This window comes from Lepidochelys olivacea (assembly GCF_965140295.1).
Source record: "Lepidochelys olivacea isolate rLepOli2 genome assembly, chromosome: 1".
Taxonomy (NCBI): Eukaryota; Metazoa; Chordata; order Testudines; family Cheloniidae; genus Lepidochelys; species Lepidochelys olivacea.
The window spans coordinates 116010060-116031050 of NC_140411.1; the positions used below are offsets into that span (position 1 = coordinate 116010060).

Consider the following 20991-nt stretch of genomic DNA (forward strand, 5'->3'; position numbering starts at 1 on the left):
ACTGGGACAATAGGTTCCATGATGGAAGCTATTTCAGGGCAGACTAATTAAGGGGATTACATTCAGTGATACATGTGCCACTAACTTTAAAATCTGCTGTGTGACATTACTGATGCAGTTCAATTTTAGGTAGCGCTCCAGCAGCAGAGTTCTGTGCCAAAAGACTCTGTCATTGTGCAATGAATAATTAGTGTAATGGCTAAAATTCAAACACCGTTTCAAGCCAGAATCTCAGCAGCCCACAGCGAAAAGGATGGCGTAATCTTAGAAAATTCTGTAATTTGGATATAAAGACCTAATCAAGCAAGTCACGAGCCTCCCTAAGAAAAGGTCAGAGTCAAAAATAATGCTGAGATAACCAGATGATTGAACAGGTTGAAAGCATATTTCTTGTAACTTGGCATTTAGACAGAATTAACATTCTAAACGTACTTGTCAAGGGCTGGAGCTCAAACTAAATCCATTCAGTTTTATATTAAAATGTGTCAGGTATCCATGACTAACTGCTTAATGAACCTGTGGCCTGAAGGGGGTTAAAAGGCAATGCTGGGCCCATGTAGCCCCATCCCTACAGGCCTGCTGAGCATGCTCCAGAGGAAGGACCAGGTTAAAAGGAGCTCAGAAGCTCCCAGTCAAGGGGTGGTGGACAGACTACAGGAGAGGAGAAGAGACATCAGACAGAAGGTAGTGCCTGAGGGGGGAGCACAGAGCAGGTAAGGACCCTCCTCTTCCACCCCCGCCAACCAGGTAGAGCCTTCTCCAACCACCACCCACTCTGAGAACCATGAGGTCTTGTAGGGCTTTGGATTTTGTGTGACGCTATTGACTCTTTAAACTGTAGGGCTCGTGCCCCAAACTTAAGGAACGCATAGGTAGGAAATAGCCCAAGGGCATGAGCTTAAACTCTGTATAGGGAGGATCCTGCTGCTGTTACTTTCTACAGGGCCCTGGGCTGGGCCCTGGTGGAAAGGGAGGACGTGGGGGCCCCTGCCATGCCCCATTTAAGGACAAAGGCCTAGATGAACTGGGAGGCCCAAACACTCCTAGCCTGGGGTTAGCTGCTACTTCCCCCCGATAGACAAGGGGTTGGTCCAGTGTGCTATCTACTAAGCCACCCGGCTCTCCAAGCTCCCTATCACAAACCCCTTGTCCATTCCAGAAAGAGAATAGTGAGCAGGGGCAGATAAGTAAATCATCATATGCTGGGGATAACTGTTGGTAGTAGAAAACGACTAGAAGGAAACCCACAGTAGCATGCAAATATTAAAGAGCTGAGGTCCAGATTGGCAGCAGCAGCAGGAATGCAGGGTTCCCCACGATGGGCCTAAAGCTTGATTTGGAGAGACCAGGTTGAGAAGATAGTTCATGAATATTCAATTCTTGGCCTCTCAGTTGAGATGGCTTAAAAGTGTGTCAGTAAGTGCCAGTTGTTTTGGGTTTTGTTTTATGCAGACACCTCTCCCAGGGAAACTAGAAGGAGGCCCCCAGATACACATCCCAACAGCCATCCGACGTTAACTTTATATCTCTTCAGATTGTCACGCCTGATTGCACTAAGACAACATTCACAATACCCAAGAAAGGATCTAGCACACATGGAAGCCCAGCACATGGTGAAACTTAAAGCAAAATTCAGTTGTGCTAACCTATTATGGAGCTCCTAGAACTGAGGGTGGATAACTCTTAGGGCTCGGCTCCTATTTAGGCACCGAAATAAGTGGAGCAACTGGAAGCTGAGCCGTTTTGAAAATCCGGCCTTTACCTACTAACAGGCTGTACCCTAGTGAAGGGTGCGGCCGAAAGCTAGTGGCGTTATCAAACCCCTTGTTCTGATTCCTATTACAATGGAGCACTGATTTCTTGTGTAATGCTTGACAGAGTACAGCCCCAATCCTGTACATTTTCAGTGGCGATACTTATGTGAATAGAGTTATGATGTACTTAAGTGTTTGCAGGGTTGGGGAAATCTCCATGGGTTTTTTTTTTTCAAAGTAATATTTACCTTCTTATCTTTTAGGCTCAGTGTATTGATAAGCTGCTTTTATTTCTGCTTCCAAATAAATCTCTCTCCCTCTCATTTAGCCTATTGAAGATATTAAAACTCAGAATAAATAATGGTGTTTATTGAATGTAACTTCCTCTCCATGCACAAAGGCCAATATTAGGAGAATGGGTTATATTACTAGTTAACATGTTACAGCCTTCTGAAACATTTTGGCATTATGTGTCATTTCTCTTTAACACGCCTAGAAATAAAATTGTGTGCAGTCTTACTACCAGTCTCTTGGTAAAAATCTCACAAACGTTTTTCAGCTAGAATCTATTTTCATAGCTGAGAGAGATCCAATTTGAATTTATATTACTAGTCTTAACTAGAACATAAGGCCTGGGATATACCCTAAGGGCAGCTGTAACAAATATACAGCTGGTTAGCGGATATCAGTTCTACTAGTTAAAACAAATGAAACACCATTTCATCAGCTAAAAACAAACACAACTCCAAAAAATCCTAACTCTAGAGACACATTTGTTTAGCCCCATGGTTTTAAGATCTTAATCAGATGCACACTGTCTTCTATAAGAATAATCAAGGGAAAATGTTCAACGAAATGTAAAGTTCAGACTTAAAGCTGGAAAAAGTCAAGGTTAAGCCTCTTTATTTTGATACTATATAGCACAAAGAACAGAGTGAATTGAGGCTGTGAGGAGACTGTACGTAGACAGCCCAATAAATTATAGTAAAATGGGTATATTATCACCCAGGATCCTGTTTTATATTTACTATATAAAACTCCAAAGCATTAGGAAGTATAACTTTGCATACAGAGCGAGAGAGAGAGAGAGAGAGAGAGAGAGAGTGTGTGTGTGTGTGTGTGCGCGCGCGCGCACATAATATGTAGGAACCACACAGGCCCGGTGGGGTCCAAATATCAGCATTCTCTAAATATAGAATGTAAGGCCTAGTTAACTGTACACATCCTGCTCAGGCAGGGTTCTGGTGACTTGAGACATAGAAGATAGTGAGGACTACTGGAGGGCTCACAAACTATTTAAAGGGATAGTACCCACTTTTGATACACTACAGTTTACCTTCAGGTTTTGAGAGTTTTTTATTTCATGGCTAGTTGTGGACATTTTATTGAGTTTTATTTCCTAATTTTAAACAGGTAGGGAGAATTGACACAATCAGCTGGTGTAAATACGCACAGCTCCATTGACTTCACAGAATACCAGAACATCATGTTTGTAGCATGCTCTCCCCACAAATGTGGGATGCACCATCATTGCAGATTAATTGCTTTATTAGATTTCTGAAGATGAGTCATCATCTCAGATCAATTAATTGTATGAGAAAGTTTTAGAAAACTAAGTTTATCCACAAATATAGGCATACTATAGGCATATTACCGTGTGATGGAATAAATCTATACTTTACCTATCCTCCCTCATTTGATTAATCTTGTGAAGATAATGTATTTTATTACTGAATCACTGGACAATTTTTCCTAACACAGCTTATCATAACCAAATGGGCCTGACAGTTGGATAAACTCTCAAAATCTTTTCTTTATGCATTCCTGACTGTTTTAAAAGGCAGCTCAAGTAATCTGATTTTTAACTATTCCAAATAACAGGGCCATAAAGCAAAGGAAGCAGTCAGAAATCACTAATTCATAACCTCTTCTGTTCTTCAGATCTCTGACATTGTTTACTCGCACAGAAAGTTTCAAACTCACCTAGTGGTTCTCCATTTCCCATTCTATTTCTTTGGTTCTGATATGGAATTCCTACATGGCTTTCCTTTTAATTGTGTAGTAAAATATTATGAAAGACATAATAAAACAATAATGCTACTTAGTTTGTCTGAAGATCATTCAAAATAGCATTACATCATACCTTCTGACCCGCAACATTTACCAAAATCACTCGCCCTAAAATGGACAGTGTGACATTTGAAGAATGTTTTCTAGATGCAGTGTGTCAGTCAGTGTTCTGAAATGAAGGCATGCGGAAGTGCATATGCACAAAAATGTAAATATATGTAGATCTCCCTCATTGTGAGACATTCCTAATCTGCTTCCCAGAATGTGATCACTTTCAAATAACTCTCAGGAGCCTTTGTGGCATCATGTGCTCTCTCAACATTTTTCTATGTAGGCTATGAATGCAAATTCCAGAACATGTCAGCATAGTTTATCAAAGGTGACCTATGTGCCATGGTTACAGAGCTAACTGGATTTCTGCCCCCTTCTGGTCTCTCTGAGAGCACCCAGCTCAGGTCTCGAGCCTCTTACCTTTACCTGTCTCAGGGTGTAATCACACACTTTGTCCACTCTTAGGGTATGTCTACACAGCAAAGAAAAACCCGCAACTGGCCCATGCCAGCCGACTCCGGCTCGCAGGGCTCAGTAGACTTTATAACTCGGCAGGTTTTATAAGTCTGTAGACTTCCCAGCTCAGGCTGGAGCCTAAGCTCTGGAACTCTCTCACCTCGCACGGTGCTGGAGCCCAGAAGTCTACACAGCAATGAAACAGTCCCACAGCCTGAGCCCAAGTTGGCTAGCACAGGCAAGCTGTGGGCTTTTCTTTGCTGTGTAGACATACCCTTAGACTGGGATCTGGGGACACTAATCTGTATGTACCAACTACTTATTGCTGAGCAGATCTGACTGGGTTTGGGCACCTGCTTTTTCTCCCCTTTGCTCTAATAACCTTCTTAAAATATTTTTTATTTAGCAGTAGAAACAAAGCATTAGTGAGAGAGAGCTTTAAAACAAGCAGTCCACATGCATGTCTCTTACCTAAAGTCCTACCCCCCACTCTGGCAACCTAGGCAAGCCTAGCTTCCCCAGACACTCCCAGTGGGTTCCTGAGTCTGCTTTTAATCTGGTTTTCCCCTGCGCTCCTAAGAGCATATCTTTTTAAATCCTGCCAGGATTCTTTTGTCAGACAGTCTTGGCATTTTGTTTTGGGGGGTTTTCCTCCTAGTCAAACCAGTCCAGCAGAGGACTAAGCCAGAGTTGTCAAAGCTGGCTAGTTCCGGCCTTCCACTTTAATGACTCTGAAGGCATGATATATTGTCTACTTTGTACATATTCAATAAATTTACACTCTGTTTGCAGAATCTATATTGGTCAGGTAAATCACATGGTATTGTTTCTGACTGGATGAGTGTGCAAGCACTTACAGAGCAAATACTGAAATTCATTTTCTGTGAACATTGGGGTCAGTAAACCTAGAAGGCTTGAGTGCTCATGGAAAGCATATGCAAAAGGAGAGTAACTACGATCATAAGAGAGTTTTCATATTTTCAAATGAATAGTCATGAATTTTTTATTACCCTCCCAGCTCCAGTTAACAGTGTCTTGATCTTCTGTACAGTTACCTTTAAATCAAAAAAGCAACTTACTATCTGTGTTTCTATATTTTCTAAATGACTCCCAGTAGTCAAAACTAATGACCAATACAGATCCATAAATAAGGAAATAGGAAACTCCTGGATGATGACACTGATTTAAAAACAGCAGCCAAAGGATTCAAATTTGAGGGCCCATAGTGAGGATCCATATGTGTGGAGAAAGCGGCCAGGGTATACATTTTAATATATGTTTTAATTCAGTTATTCACTACTATGAACACAAACTTGTGGAAACATTCTCATTCTTATGAGCATGACGTTATTACTAGATTGTCATCTAAGTTCTTAGTATCACACTCTCATTTGTGGTCAAATGGATCGGATGTGCTTTAATTACAACATTTTGAAGATAAGGCAGAAAAACTTAATAGTCAACACTGTATTTCTCCCTACTTAAGCTAACCCCAAAAAATACACGTGTTGTTGGTGTAAATTCCAGTTAAGCAGAGTATTGTAATGTGAGAAGAAGTATCTTTAAAGGTTTTACTAGTAGAAATACATGACCGATTGAAATTCTGGCCTGATTCAAGGGAACCAAGATTTCACACTAGGACTTTATTCCTCCACAAAATAGTGAAAGATCTGTAATTTTCTTTTGAAACCTTTAGAAGTTTTACATCTTGGAGGGGAGTGGGAGAAGCACAGCTGGGCAGCCTATGATGTGGCACTTTTCTTTGGTATGTCAATTTTGCTAATGACTTTATATTTTATTACAAAAAGAAAAACAGTAATGGTCAGTGAACAGGGTCACAAAAAACCTAAAGAGCTAGTTTCTCTAACCAATCTGGTGGGGTCCAATTGAAAGCAGAGTCCATGGCACTTTTTAATAGAACAACAGTAGTATTGTACTAGAAACAAATATTTCATTTCCCAGGTGGCTTAATTAGTGGCTTTGAGGGGCAAAGTAGTAGAGGTAGAAGGAGCAGAGTATTGGAGGGGCACTGGGGAAAGCATTACCAGACTGCCCATTTCTCACTCAAGTGGGCTAGTTTATTTTCTCCCCACATATTCAAAATGGTTGTGGGCTGGTACCCAATTAGGAATTAAATCTGAACCTTTGGACTATACTTCTCTGAAGATATGTTAAAAAACAAATTTCTACAATGGGCAAACCTTCAAGGGAGAGAAAGAATGAATGAGTTCAAAGTCAACTTCTCTTCTTACTCTTTATGATTTACAAAGCTCTATCAATCTTAGTTTTTGGGTTTTTTTAATCCTACATATGTAGTCACAATGGCCATGCCTATTGCAGTAATTCTCAGCTTTGTGATTCTAGCCCAAAGTGGGCTGTGAAGTTGTTTTGTAGTGACCACAAAATACTCTACAGCTTTGTCTACACTACAGACCTTACAGCGGCACAGCTGTACCCCCAATGAACGGTGGTAGCTATGTTGGCAGCAGAGTGTCTCCTGCCAACGTAGTGCTGTCCACATCGGCACTTACGTCAGTCAAGGGTGTTTTTTTTAACAAAAGTTCTAGTGTAGACATAGCCTTAAGCTCTCTCTCCTTGCCCTTCCTTTCCCCTCTTCCCCCCAGCATTTCCAGATGACATCTCTAAAAAACAGAGCTGGATGAAATTTTTCAACCAAATGTCTTTTTCCTTATAAAGATACAGTTTTGTCAAAATTAAACTGTTTGTGAAAACAGTTTAATTTCGACATTTCCATAAAAAATCAAAATGAACATTTTTCATGTTGTTTCACATTCAAGTTTCATTTTGTTTCAGTTTTCAAAAGAAATTCAATTTTTAGTCTTTGTATTTGGGGATCTCATCTCTCCTTCCCCCACCCCCCCACTCACACCTTCTTGCACTGAAAGATGGGGGGAGTGAAAAAAGGGAGAAAAGATGAGGAAAACAGATTTTTCTCTAGGTTTTTTTCCTTCTCACTCTCCCTTTTCCAGTGGAAAAAGGCAGAAAAAATAAAAATGGAGAGAAGTGGGAAGTGGAATCTAAACATCTCAATCAAAAATGGGAGGAAAAAATTTTGTTTTTGAAAACCAAACAAAAATCAAAACTAAATAAAAATTTTCATTTTTGTTGAAAAATGATTTTTTTTCTTGGGGGCGGGGAACTAATTTTTTTCCTCCAACCAGCTCTAAAAGGAATCAGTCGTCAATGACCACTGGCCATTTTTCCATGTTCCTCAGTGGGACTGTTCACTTAAGGTCTGTTGCATGAATAAGAACTGCAGGCTCAGACTCGTGTGTTAATTGCACATTTGATTGAACTACTACTCACACTCCTTTTGTAAGGCGTTTTTGAGCCTTGATGAGAGAGAGTCTCCTGATGAAATAGATTAGGAGATTGATTCCAGACTGGCTTTGTGTGGAATCTCTTTGTTAATGGATCACTTTTCTGGCTTGTCATTTGTCCTTTTGGCAGGTCTCTCAATACTAATCTGTGTAATTCTACATTTGGGAGTCGGGTTTCCAAAGTATAAAACAACTATGTCAATTTTATAGGTATTTTTTCTCAGAGGTACACAATGATAGAATTATTTAGAAGTATCATCATCCAAGGACCAAGAGAAAAACAAAAACCCAAACTGCAGTTTAATAAATAAACTGGTCCCAATTCCCTCTACTGTTTAAGGTGCAAAATGTGACCAGAATATATGTGAATAGTGTACTGTGATAATGGTGGTAGTTTTTCTGTCCCCTCTCCCTTCCAACGGCTCCTCAGTCCAAGTTCCTCTAGTGAATCTTGCTCATCATCAAAAATCTTAAAGTATAAATGAAACATTCAACATCTGCAACAGGGAAAAAGTGATTCTCATAAAAACATGATATAAACTTTACACAAGCTTAACAAGAATGTACTTGGAGACTTTGAAGGAAAGTCAGATAAAGTGTTTGTATCTTTGTGTGTCTATCTTAAAACTTTGATATACCCGTGAGAAGCCTAACAGCTTCTCAAGCCATGGTTTATTTTATAGCTCTCTATGCAGAATATTCTCTGCCTAAATTATGCTCTCACAATACAGACCGTTCCCTATTTTACTGTTTCCCAATCACTGTCCCATGACTCTTTTGAAGTCCAGCCCTTACTGGGGTGGACACCTCTGTTTCCCAGGTGCAGCCCATGAGATTGGCAGCACACAGTCTAACCAATCCCGGCCATCCAGGATAAATCTTCTTCGGGAAAACCTATCCTAAGGTAACATACTTGAAAAAAACATCCAAAAGTCTTCTGAGACCCTTAAATCACAGGGACTCTGATAATAGATTAGTCAGGTTTTTTTAGTTTAGTTTAATACTATTTGCATCTAAAAGGTGTTCTTCAATATTCATACACAAATTCTACTGACATGTAACTTTCTATAAATTTATTACATTCTTTGGGAAAAGTTATCCTTTATAACACCCGTGTGTTAATGAAATTCTTGCAAAATTCTGCCAATGAATTACCTACAAATAACTACCCAGGGTACTAATGCCTAGTATCCCAGAAAACTATAATATCCTGTTAAATTTTGAAAAGGAAAAGAGAAAAGTAGACCCACAATTACAGTCCCTGAAAATAAAATGTAGGCACCATGCCAGTCCTTGCATTATCTATTCCCTGTCTATTAAGATATTTCTTCTACTTCAATGAATTTACATGACAGGATTAGTAGTGGCATAACTCCTGTGTTCTTAATCTCAGGGTATAATATAATTTATGCATGTAATTTTCTAATGTACAAACTTCTTTAATAGCTTATAAAAATGTAATAATGCATACTTAGAAAACTTGCCAGCAGCTACAGCATAGTTATTATGCTTATTATGGTGTGCTGCAAACCTACATTACTTCTAACGTATTACTGGTAACGTTACAAAAAGACTCACCTTTTCATCTATAAAACAAGAATATGGTTCTGCTCTCTGGTAATGGACTCTTTTGCTCACTCAAAAAAGTAACAACATTAACATGCATATAGTAGCCTCTCAAATATTTTTCTATTACCAAAAATACTCCCTCTATTTCTGTATAGAAAGGAACTAATTTCTTATCACCCACAGTTCATCTGTACAGCATATCAAGCCATAATGTTCTATAGCATTTTATAGAAGATGGTTGCATATAGTAAGATTATGAATAGTTAGATGACATGAAACTGGAGAAAAAACTCTATCTTCTAAGTAAGACTGCTATGGAAAATTTTTGAAAGTTCTATAGAAGACAAATGTAGAAACTTCTGGAAACCATGGAAATCTTCAGAAAAGTCATGTTACATGAATGTGTTACAGCAAATTCATACCACTGAATATTAAGTACACATTATGAATGTGGTCAGGATTTTGCTATATTATTTTTCAGCAACATAAGTCTTACTAAGGAGATTTTAAAAATATTGACAGGATGTGAATTAGATGTTGTCTAACAGTTCAATGTTTATCTGATACAGACTTTGTAGTAATCAAAACACTTCTGTAGACCTGGATCTATACATCTTTTAGGTATTGATATGGTCTAATCCAATATGGTAATTCTTTTGTTTTGAATTAATCTAAGCTCCCCATGTCTCCTGGGATCACCCCTCTGAAAAAATATGCAAGACTCCCATTTGATTCCTTTCCACTTCCATCATTTAATAAAATCCATGTGTTTCGAACATAAATGTCCCAATGTTTTCCAGTGATCTTCTGACTTGACCAGAAACCAGTCTTTTTAAAAGCCTCAGGAGAGAATTCACACCTTTCCTACTGCTTATTTCTCTGTTATGGTCAATTGCCAATAAAATCAAGACTTTTTTCTATATATCACATGCTGCAGAAATCCCTTTGGGTCTAAATTCAGTGTGGCTATGGATTGCATTCAAATCTTGTCTCCAACATTCTGCTCTTTCAGCATGCTCACTATTCCAGGTTGAGACCAACCACGCATACGTAAGAAAAGAATATTACTCATTTTTTTTAAAAATAAAACTTTGAATAAAGTGACATTGATGTTTACAGCGGTACCTAGCAAATGAGGCATATGCCAGTGGTTCTCAACCAGAGGTCCAGGGCTCTCTGGGAGGCCGCCGAGCAGGGTTCAGGGGGTTTACCAAGCATGGCTGGCATTAGACTCACTAGGGCCCAGGGCAAAAAGCTGAAGTCCTGCCACATGGGACTGCAGCCTGGGGCCAAGCCCCACCACCCAGGGCTAAAGCCAAAATCTGAGCAACTTAGCTTTGCGGTTCCCCCATGGTGTGGAGTCCCGGGCAATTGCCCTCCTTGCTACTCCCTAACACCAGCCCTGGCATTTATATGCCTTAAAACAGTTGTTGTGGCACAGCTGGGCCGTGGAGTTTTTATAATATGTTGGGGGGCGCTTGTAAAGAAAAAGGTTAAGAACCCCTGGCATATGGTATTGGCACTTTATCTATATAAATATTTGTATGCTATGATGATGGATGATAGTACAAAATATTTAGGGAAGCAAGAGATGAGTATGAAAATGATACTTTTGTGATCACTGCTAGGAGTATGCACTCTATTCTGGGCTGCCTCTAAGAGTTTGCATACACAGGGACACACAGGAGAGTTAAGACTAATTAACTAAAGATGTAAAATGAATCCCCAAGGCTTACGCCAAAGCAGGACCTAAAGCTAACTTACTTCTGAATGACAGCATCCACTCAGGGAATGAATGCCCTTTAACTTTATGCCTTTAGTTAATCCATCTTAAGTTTCTAGTGTTCCCATATAGACAAGACCTAAGCATTCACTCCTTCCTTCCTTATTCATCACTAAGCTGCACCACTGTTCCAACAGTAAAACTTCACAGTCCCCTACCTTCCAGCCAGCTATGTCTGAAGATAAAATTCAGAGTGCCTGATACTCCATTCTCTTCTAAGTAAGAGGGGGCTATGTAATGAGTCTTTTTTTTAATCAATTTTTTAAAAGTCTATCAGAGTTGAAAGGTCAAACTCCTCTTTAGTGTAACTTCACTGCCTGCAATGGAGTTATGTGAGTATTGAATTCGGACCTAGTATTTTAAAAGGCAGAGATATGAGAATGTAATCTATGTAGGACTGAAATGGGGAATAATGATGAAAGTCCTTGTTATGACTGCAGAGCTCATCCAAATGCATTGGCTTGTTTAACATATAATATTTTGCTGTTCCATTTTGTTAATCTGAGAGCCAGCATGCTCTATAGGACCCACCTCACTACCCAGACATCTGTTTCAAGTTGAGAAAGATAAGAAAACTTGGTACGGTCCATCTTCCTTCTCCACAACTTTTTCTGCCTTTTTTTTTCTCCTTATCAGTACTGCATCTTAAAACCAGATACTTAAAGGAAAATATTTCCTAGAGGTAACATCTCTCAAATCATTTATACTGCCTATATTTAGCAGATCATAGCTTACCTGTTTAACAGCATAAAGGAGACGTCCATAGCAGTATATCATTACCATTACAGGGATGACCAAGCAGAATATGAAGAGACAGATGATATAGGAGACAGACTCAGCTGATTCGGAGGTCCAACGTACTGAACAGCTTGTGCCGGCCCCCTCAATCCCATAACTGCTCCAGCCAATGAGCGGTGGTACTGTCCAGATGAGAGAATAAAGCCAGGAACCACCAACTGCTAGCAGAGCCTTCTGATAGTCAGAGCCCCGTTTGTTACCTAGGGTGATGGTGCTATAGCGTTCATAAGACAAGATAGCCAAGGAGATCAGGGACACAATACCTGCAAAAAAACCAAACAATTTAGGGATTTAGTACCCCTGTTTTTTATGGCACCAATGTGACAGGTATGACAATATCCTGAACACACATTACTGAATTATAAGTTTAAACCTTATTGAATTACGTTTAAGTATTTTAGGAGTACATTGTATTCAAAGTGCAAATGTTTACGTACTATTGAAGGATTGTATGAATTACCATGTGGGAGGGGGACCACAGTCTTCCAGGAACTAAGAACAGTGGGAGGGTGATTAGAACAGTGGGAGAGGTGCCACCAACTGGTGAGATAATCACTAATATTGGTTCAGACTAGATTCTCCAGAGACCAAAAGTCAAAGAAAAGATTTTTGGTTAAATAGCCCGAGTTAAAACTGACCCAGAGCCTTCTCTCTGATACAGTAAACAGACAGAACCTTCTGTCCCAAGGGGAGGGTTGGAAGGTCTTTGGCTCACTGAAGCCCCATAAGAGTTGGGAGCTAGTTCTGCCCTGAAGCCTTGATGAAGTTGTGACCACAGGAAAAACCACTGTGTGAGGTTTGAAGGACTAATCACCAATCAGAGCCCTTGTTGGGAGTCACAGGGAGATGCCTGATGAACTACACACATGCTAATCAGTTTTTTAAATTGTTTTTAATATGTTTTCTCTGCAACGCTTTCACCTTAAGAATAAATGTGCTTGTTTAGAAAGGGCTGTGTGGTAACTTAACTGTGGCAATTACACTGTGTGCCATCTCTGAGGGGAGAAGCGAAGCAGGCCTGCTTAGGCAGTCTGTCTTTTGCTGGGAAGCTCATAGTATAATCAGGGAACTGTGCAGCCTGGAAACACCTCACTCAGAAGAGGGAGAGACACAAACCTCTGACCAAGGAGGTAACAGCTGAGGAGCTGGAACCCTAGAGTGGATCCCTTTTCTGGACTATAGAGCGGGGAATACAGCTGCAGTTGCACTGGACTATGACTAGCAGCAAAAAACTAAATACCCTTTTCTACATTATTAGCGTATTTGATGTATCAGTGGAAATGCCTTTTTGCATTCAAATCCAAACTAGAGCCAGTAGCTCTATACCGTATATCAAATTCTTCTTGACTAAACTGTTCTTTAAAGGCACTCATTCTTTCAAAATACTAACATTCAAGATAACTCTCTGAAGCCTAACATTTTTAGTTTTTCCCAGTGGAAATACATTTTCAACATGAAGTAATAAATTTCTTGAAAATATTACTTTCCAACGTGTATTACTACTTTATAATTGGGAGAATTTTCAAATAGCATATTGCTAGTCAGTCATACAAACAGCATAAATTCTGGATTGGAGGAGCTGGAGGGTGTAGAAATTTCTGTTGTCACTACACCCAAAATTATACATTCTTCCTCTCATGAGAGCCTAATTCTCCTTGTCTTGCATCTTGTATAGTTATTTTACCCCTGTGCAAAGTGAGATGAACATGGATAACCACTTTAGCCCTGCTACCATTCTGGCCTGATAACATTTTGCACTCGGGCTGCACAGGCATATATGACTACGTAGGATGGAAGACAATGGAAAGTCAGGCCAGCAGTATATGTACACTTGCAGGTGTGAATTGTCATAGCTCCACTGTCTTCATTTGAGCTACAACAATTTACATAATTTGAGGATCTGAGCCACAGATTTTAAAGCCTGAAGAGACTATTGTGGTTTAGTATGACTTCCTGCAAAACACAGGCCATAGAATTTCACACAGTAATTCCTGTATCAAGCCCATATCTTGTCAAAGAAAGACAGCAAATCTTGATCGAAAGACTTCAGGTAACTGAGAATCCACCACATCCCTTGGTAGGTTGCCAATTATACTCACTGTTAAAAATCTGAACCTTATTTCTAGCTGAATTTATTTAGCTTCTGCTTCTAATCTACTTTCAGAAATCTTTTTTCTGTGCCAATACTTATATACTGTGGTAAAGTCAACTCTTGTCCTGAACTAAACTAAATAGATTGAGCTTCTTAAGTCTTTCCCAGTAAAGCAATTTTCCAGATCTCAAGTCATTCTTGTAGATCTCTTCTGAATTCCAAAATATCAGCCCTCTACATTTCTCAGTTTGAGTTAAAATGTCTTAATGTGATTGATCAATGTTATAGCTTCGTTATTATAATATAATTGATACTGTAGCTGAAACTATTTTGTTATAGATTTTCACATATGCTACCCTGTCACAACTGTTATTGTTTGCAGTATTGGTTAGCCATGTTGATCACATGATATGAGAGAGACCAGATACGTGAGGTAATATCTTTTACTGGAGCTCTTCTTCAAGTCCATGTGGCTCAAAATCTTGTACCTTCCCCCAGTAGAAGTTGGCTTAATAAAAAATATTACCTTACCTACCTTGTGTCACTTGATGATTACCTGTTCTGTTCATTCCCTCTGGGGCACCTGGCATTGGCCACTGTCTGAAGACAGGATACTGTACTAGATGGACCTTTGGTCTGACCCAGTAAGGCTGTTCTTACGTTCTTATAACTTTAATTGCTCTTTCAATTCTTTGCACTTTTACCTACCAAATAATTAATATGAAAAAGTACGCTTAGCTTTTCTCATTCCCATATTTGATGGATGTGATCTGAAAATAATTACAGGAACATAAGTAAATTATTCCTTTTGTATGGAACATAGGCCGTATTTGAATTTAGGCCTGAGTGACTTTATCTGGCAAAATGTTTAAGTTACCTTTATTAAGAAATGCCTGAAGCAGCTTTCTGGCTTGTAGGCAAAAGGGTAAGGTCACTCATTCACCCTAGGCTCTGACCCTGCCTTTCAGAGTCCCTTTTTCCCGTGCCAGTGCTTACTGTCATGAGGATATGTGGAAGTGGATAGGCATGGGAACTACGGGTGTGGGGTGCTGCAGCACCCCCAAGTTTTACATGGGATCTCGGCCAGCGGCCCTGTACCCAGGGGCTCCTCTACCACCCAGGGTCCCAACCGCCGGCCTCGCACCCGGGGCTCCACTCCTGGCCTCAGCCTGGGGCTTCGCCCCCATCCCCATCTGTGGACCCAGCCTCGGCCGTCTTAACCCAGTCCATGTTCCCGCCTCCCGGAGCAATGGCTCTGCTCCCAGCCCCAGCTCTAGCACCCCCACTCTAAAACCTGTTCCAGTGCCACTGTGGAAGTGAGTGAATGTTTAATGCTAACTAGCCATTACATATATTTAAATGATTAAGCTACTTATGTAGGGCCTAAACTTAAATCTGTTACCAGTTCCTTCTCAGATGGGCCTCTTACATGTCCTGCTTACCAGGAGGACATCTGTTTGTGATCATCAACAGACTTCTGCAAGAAAATGTCCATCTTAGACTGGAATCTTTTACTGTGACCTCAGATCAAGATACCAAATTATTGGTCCCTGATGAGCTACAGCCAACATGCTCAACTCTTTTATTGGAAAAGGGTGGTCCCCAAGATGCAGCAAGAGGACACTGAACCCTACAAAAGACTCTAACTATGTGGAAGGAAAGGGTGGGGATTCTCAAAATAAAAATTATACCTGAAGTTATATCCTGCTCTCATCCCTGGATTGGCCATCCAGAGAAGTGAAAGACCCCGACCATCAGCTAAACCAAGCCTGAAGCTACAAACAAGGCAGGGACACCTACCTGCATGCTAAATGAGCTAAAGTTATTTGCAACATCAAAACTACTTCTTAACTAAGACTAACCACATGAGTTTGAGAATGTCTACACTACAGCTTATGTCAGCAGAACTTATGATGTTCAGGGGTGTGAATAAACCACCTCCCTGAGTGACATAAGTTACACCAACATAAGCGCTGGTGTGGACAGCTCTGTCAGGAGAGCCTTGTAAAGAAAAAGGTTGAGAACCCCTGGCATATGCTATTGGCACTTTAACTACATATCCTTTATAGCTACTGCCGCTCATAGCTATATGCCTGTGGGAGAGCTCTCCTCTGCCAGCCTAAAGCATCTTCACCAGATGCGCTGCAGCACTCCACGTGCACACATGGTGACGTGAGTGCTTTTGTATAGAATTCTCCAACAATGCCATAGAGTGAGTGTGTGGTTTTGTACATCCCTAACCATTTCCCCATGAAGACAGTAATCTATCTCCCCCCCCCCCCACCCCAACACACACACACACACCTGGCAAGTTTATCTGTAAGAGACTAGTCTGGGTTAAAAGTGTTATTCCAAAGATGCTAAATGCCTGATTTAACACTTCTGCCTCTTTGTAAAAGTGTCAGAAAGATGCAGATGCTGTATAATGTGTAAAAGAGAATAATTTAAGTAAATAGATTAACATGGGTTGTATGTTCAGGGAAACTTAGTGGAACACCAAAGTGGGAAGCTATAAAGAAATCATTCTGAGAGTTATACTTCCTTAGAACAAAGGCAAGAGCCAGCTTCTATCTTTAGCAGACTTAGCCCAACTGGTTAGATGAACAAGAGAGGCATTTTTCCTTAACTGTCCTGTGAAATATTGAATTAATTCTTGTGTCGACCTTATACATTGACTTAATAGTAATTGCCAAATCAGATAAATTGAACCACTGATTTACTGATTGAATTCTAATTGTAACCTTGATTTGATCATCACATTGTGTTGTATCTGATTAGTTTAGGGAAACTGGAAATAAATTAGTGACATTTTGCTTAAATTTATATTTGTTTGCTAAATTATCTTAAAAAGTCCATAAAACACACAAGACTGGTTCCTCTCTCAAAACTTCAGCATGGGAACACAACCTATTTACAGGTAAAGGTAAATACATTGAGTAGCTCCCGGACCTGCATTTTAATTATTTAATTATTTGATAAAAATCTTATTACCACTGCACTTTCTTTGAACTAAAGAAAGTTCTCTTTTGAAATAACACTGAATAGAAGTTCAGCTACCAGGGCATTGTCAACCATGAACTAACAAAATATTAGCAATCAGTTTAAACATAAACTACCCCCAAAACTCATTTTCTTTAGAATATTGCATAGGAAATCATTTTTCTTATCTACACAAAAATTTACACACATACATTCCTTGCCAAAAGCCTTTTCAGTTTTACTTCTCTTTTATTGAGTTTCACTGACGTGACTACTCTCTGCAGGGACGAGGGCGATGATATATGTGATCCCACAGTAGAGGAGTTCTAAAAATTCATATTCCTCTTTTTGTTACCGTAAGACTTTAAACCATGTATTGTAGTTGAGCATATAACGGTGTTGAAACTAATATCAGGCCACACTGAGTCCTGGGGCTTTTAAAACAGTAGATTGCTGACTGTAATGTGAATAGGTAGGAATTCAGAGAAAAGCGGGGAAAAAATATGGAGGTGCTAAGCGGGGACTGATTTATGCATGGCATATTAAAGAACACACTGTAACTTGGCTAAATAAAGACTAAACAGTAATGAGACAACAATCTCTTGAAGACTACAAATACTGATGAAAGGGAAAATGGTTGTACAAGGGATTGTACAAAAAGGAGCAATGAGATAAAATTAAGAGCCAGAAAAACCCAAACCAAAACAAAAAAAAAACCAGGGTTATCATGAGGGAACACTTCCTAAGAATGAGATGTATTTGAATGAAATAGGTTTGTAAGAGAAATAATGGAAGCCCTTTCACTTCAACATTTAAAAAAAAACAGACAAAGTAGAAGAAGATACACAATAAGGACCAATCTTATATCAACACAGAGGTGGAAAGGAGAACTGGGGACCAAACAGTTCTCTTCAATCTCTACCTTCAAAGATTCTTTTATTTAAAAGAATTTTTATTTTATTTTATTTATTCTTTTATTTGTAAAAAGTTAAGTTCTTCACCATCACCACTGACAGCTGAATCACCGAAAACGTGAGAAATAACAGGTTTAACTGGCTAACTTGAAAGATTCTAATTTCATACCAACCGAAAAAAACAGGTGCTGATTTTCTAGTTTGAAACTGAAACTACATAAATACCAAGGAAAATGTAACAAATAGCGAATGAACTCGCAGGATAGAATGAAAATTTACCACTGGATCCAAAGAGTTTTTTGGGTAACTCTCCAAAAGATGATTCTTCACAAAACTTTCTGCATATTTTTTTATACTTTATGTATTAGCTGGCAATGAAAATAAGATGGTCCTAAATGGATTTCACAAGCTTCAGAGGGTGCCACCAATGAAGAATTGGTGTATAGATTGAGAAATAGAATTGTCAACAACTTTGGAATCCTTGCTTAGATAAAGTGGTATAAATCATATTACTCCGTTATATTTCCTATGTTTATAAAATCAGAGTCTACTTGATGCAATATAATTCTCAACTCTTGTGATTTTCTTATTGTGACTTTCACGGCAATTGATGCTTTCCTAAAATCCCCAGCTGCTGCAGTCATGTGAATGTGAGAATCAGCTTTTTAAAAAGAAAAGCAATGTGTTAGCTTGCATGGTTGCAGAGAAAAGCATGAAAAATGTGACACATTCCCCAAGTGTACCGAAACAGTTCAATCACCATAATGCAAATGAAAACAACGCAAACTTCAGTGTTGGCCTTTTTCTTAATCTCATGATTTTTAAGCCAATCATGATATTTCATGGCTTGTTTGATGGTTTGCCCTTTGGCATCGGCAACACGGTGAATATCCATGTCCGTAAAGAAATGCCTTCTATAAATAGGGACCAAACTAAACCCACTAATTGTAGACCTGAATCTGTTTTCAATTTAAAGACAACAGCAAAAAGGCTCAGGGCCAAATCTTCAGCTGGTATAAATCTGTCTAATTCCATCAGAGTAACTGGAGCTAAAGTGGTTTATACCAACAAAGGATATGGTCACCACTCACTTCAGTTGGAGCAGGACTGAGCCTTCCATTTGTACTCTTGGAACCCTCAGCTGACCCATTTCTGTAGTTTGGTTTTATTCATATTTTGAAAACAAGCAATAGCATAACAAACTGCAGCACAAGTTTCTCTCCGAGTGTGGCCATTGTTAGGGCTTCCCTTCTGAACTTTGGCCCAGATCTACAAAAGGACTTCAACACCTAAATCCAACACTTAACAACATCTAAATCCTACTGTCATCAATCACTGTGAGTTTGTTAGTTTTCTTTTATACAACTGTAATTATAGACAAGGTTTGCTCAGCTGTATAAGAAGCCATACAGAGATATAACTGAAATTCCAATCAGCAACACATAAGATTACCTGTAGAGGTTCTTTTCCCTTTTCTTAAGACTTCCTTAAGGCCTGTAATTCTGCTGGTGACCCACAATGTTAGGAGGTTTTAGAGTCTTATCAGGAGACACTGGCTGCTTCCCACTGAAGACTCATTGCAGCAGATGTGGCTCATTAACTCCAACCTGAATAAAAGGGAGGTGGAAGAGCCCCCCCGATGAGTGAACCTTGTCTATATATAACAGTTGTATAAAAGAAAACTAACAACTCAAAGTGATTGGTGACAGTACTATTGGATACTTGCTGAAACACATTTAAAAATCTTTCTATATTTTCTCTATATAGATAAAGGGAGAGTGGAGTGACTTATGCATTGATGCCTTTTACTGGTCTCAACATTTTGGTATGTGACGAGAGCTAGGAGGATGTCCGGCTCAATTCCTGATTGTCTGGGTAGGTTTGAAAGCCACATGAAAGAGATGAAGATTAAAGAGAACCATAGTGAATTCTTTGATAAAGATATTGTACCCTCATGCAATTTCCTCCTGAAATTATAATGTATTTCATTATAATTAAAAAATAACTTATTTGAACATTTCCAGTCAAGCTATAAATGTGTGCTTATTACAAATAATTCAATTACCTTGCTTTTTTAATACTTACATGAAATATTTTCAGTTTAATTATCACTTGCTAATCTACAAAATAATATAAAAGAATGGACTAATTATTTCTGGATTAACGAAGAACTGACCCAAAACTTTGTCCGAAGCATTAATAAAACTTCCATAAAAGTTTAGTAGGTTTTTTACATATTTATTCTCCCCTGAGTTGTTTTCACTGTAGTATGCCTCTTAACCTCAGTCTCCTGAAATGGAAGTGCTGAAATATTCAGAGAGATAGTACAAGATTTCCAGCCCAGCTTTGCAAATCAAAGAGGTATGAATAATTTAACTTTTTGAGTAAGCAACATCATTATAACAATAATAAGCATGTTCAGCTCTACTAGTAATGAGTTGTCCTTGTGCTGCCTTTATGAAATAAGGAATTCATTTATGAACTGCAACTTTTACTGGCAACAAGACATGACCAGTGATAAACAATAACCTCCTCTTTAACAAATTGAAACTTTTACATATCTATCCCACTACAAACTTTACTTGAACAGGTTGTATTCTTTCTTGATAAATTCCATGTAGACCCCACTAACGCTCACAGAGATTGTGTCCATGAGAAAGTTGTACCAAATTAGTTAAATCTGCTTCTTGTGTAGACAAGACCTCCAGTTTCATTTGCAAGTTCAGCCTCGGTTATTTTCTGAATAGTCACATTACTGACTATTCCCATTTCTGCCTGATTCTTTTCCAAATCGATTAAAAGGTGGAAACGAGAGTTTTTAGAGGGACTTTAGAGAGGGTGTTTGAGAGGCTTGCTTTCCAGGTACAGTTCTACTCTCAAAACCATGACGGGCATCAGTGGAATAGTGTTTGGGACTTCCAATAGACGTGCCATGTTTTCATTTCTGTCCAAAGCCAGAAGGGACTTCCTGAGTATGATCTGATGGCTGTGCTGGAAGAAACAATTCATGGATTGGAAGGCTAAGTACAGACACTATAGAGTATCGGAGAGGCTGAAGAGTTCTTGAACAACCACATTTGGGAAGAACCTCAGATTCAAGGAAGAAAGGAAACCCAGAAAGAGAAAATCAGCAGTTCATAACTAGAATTGGTTGACATTTTGTGGGAAATTGTGACTTTTCAAA

At 39.2% G+C, this 20991-nt stretch overlaps 1 protein-coding gene across 2 annotated transcripts in view; it reads right to left on the reverse strand.

Moving 5' to 3' along the window:
* The window catches only part of LOC311527795 (opsin-3-like), a 135117-nt gene that overhangs the window by 70056 nt on the left and 44070 nt on the right, over positions 1–20991 (reverse strand). For both annotated transcript variants that reach the window (XM_084642147.1, XM_084642148.1), the window contains exon 3: positions 11760–12085. In XM_084642147.1, coding sequence (XP_084498273.1) covers positions 11760–12085 — 326 coding nt within the window. The remainder of the gene's footprint in view (positions 1–11759; positions 12086–20991) is intronic.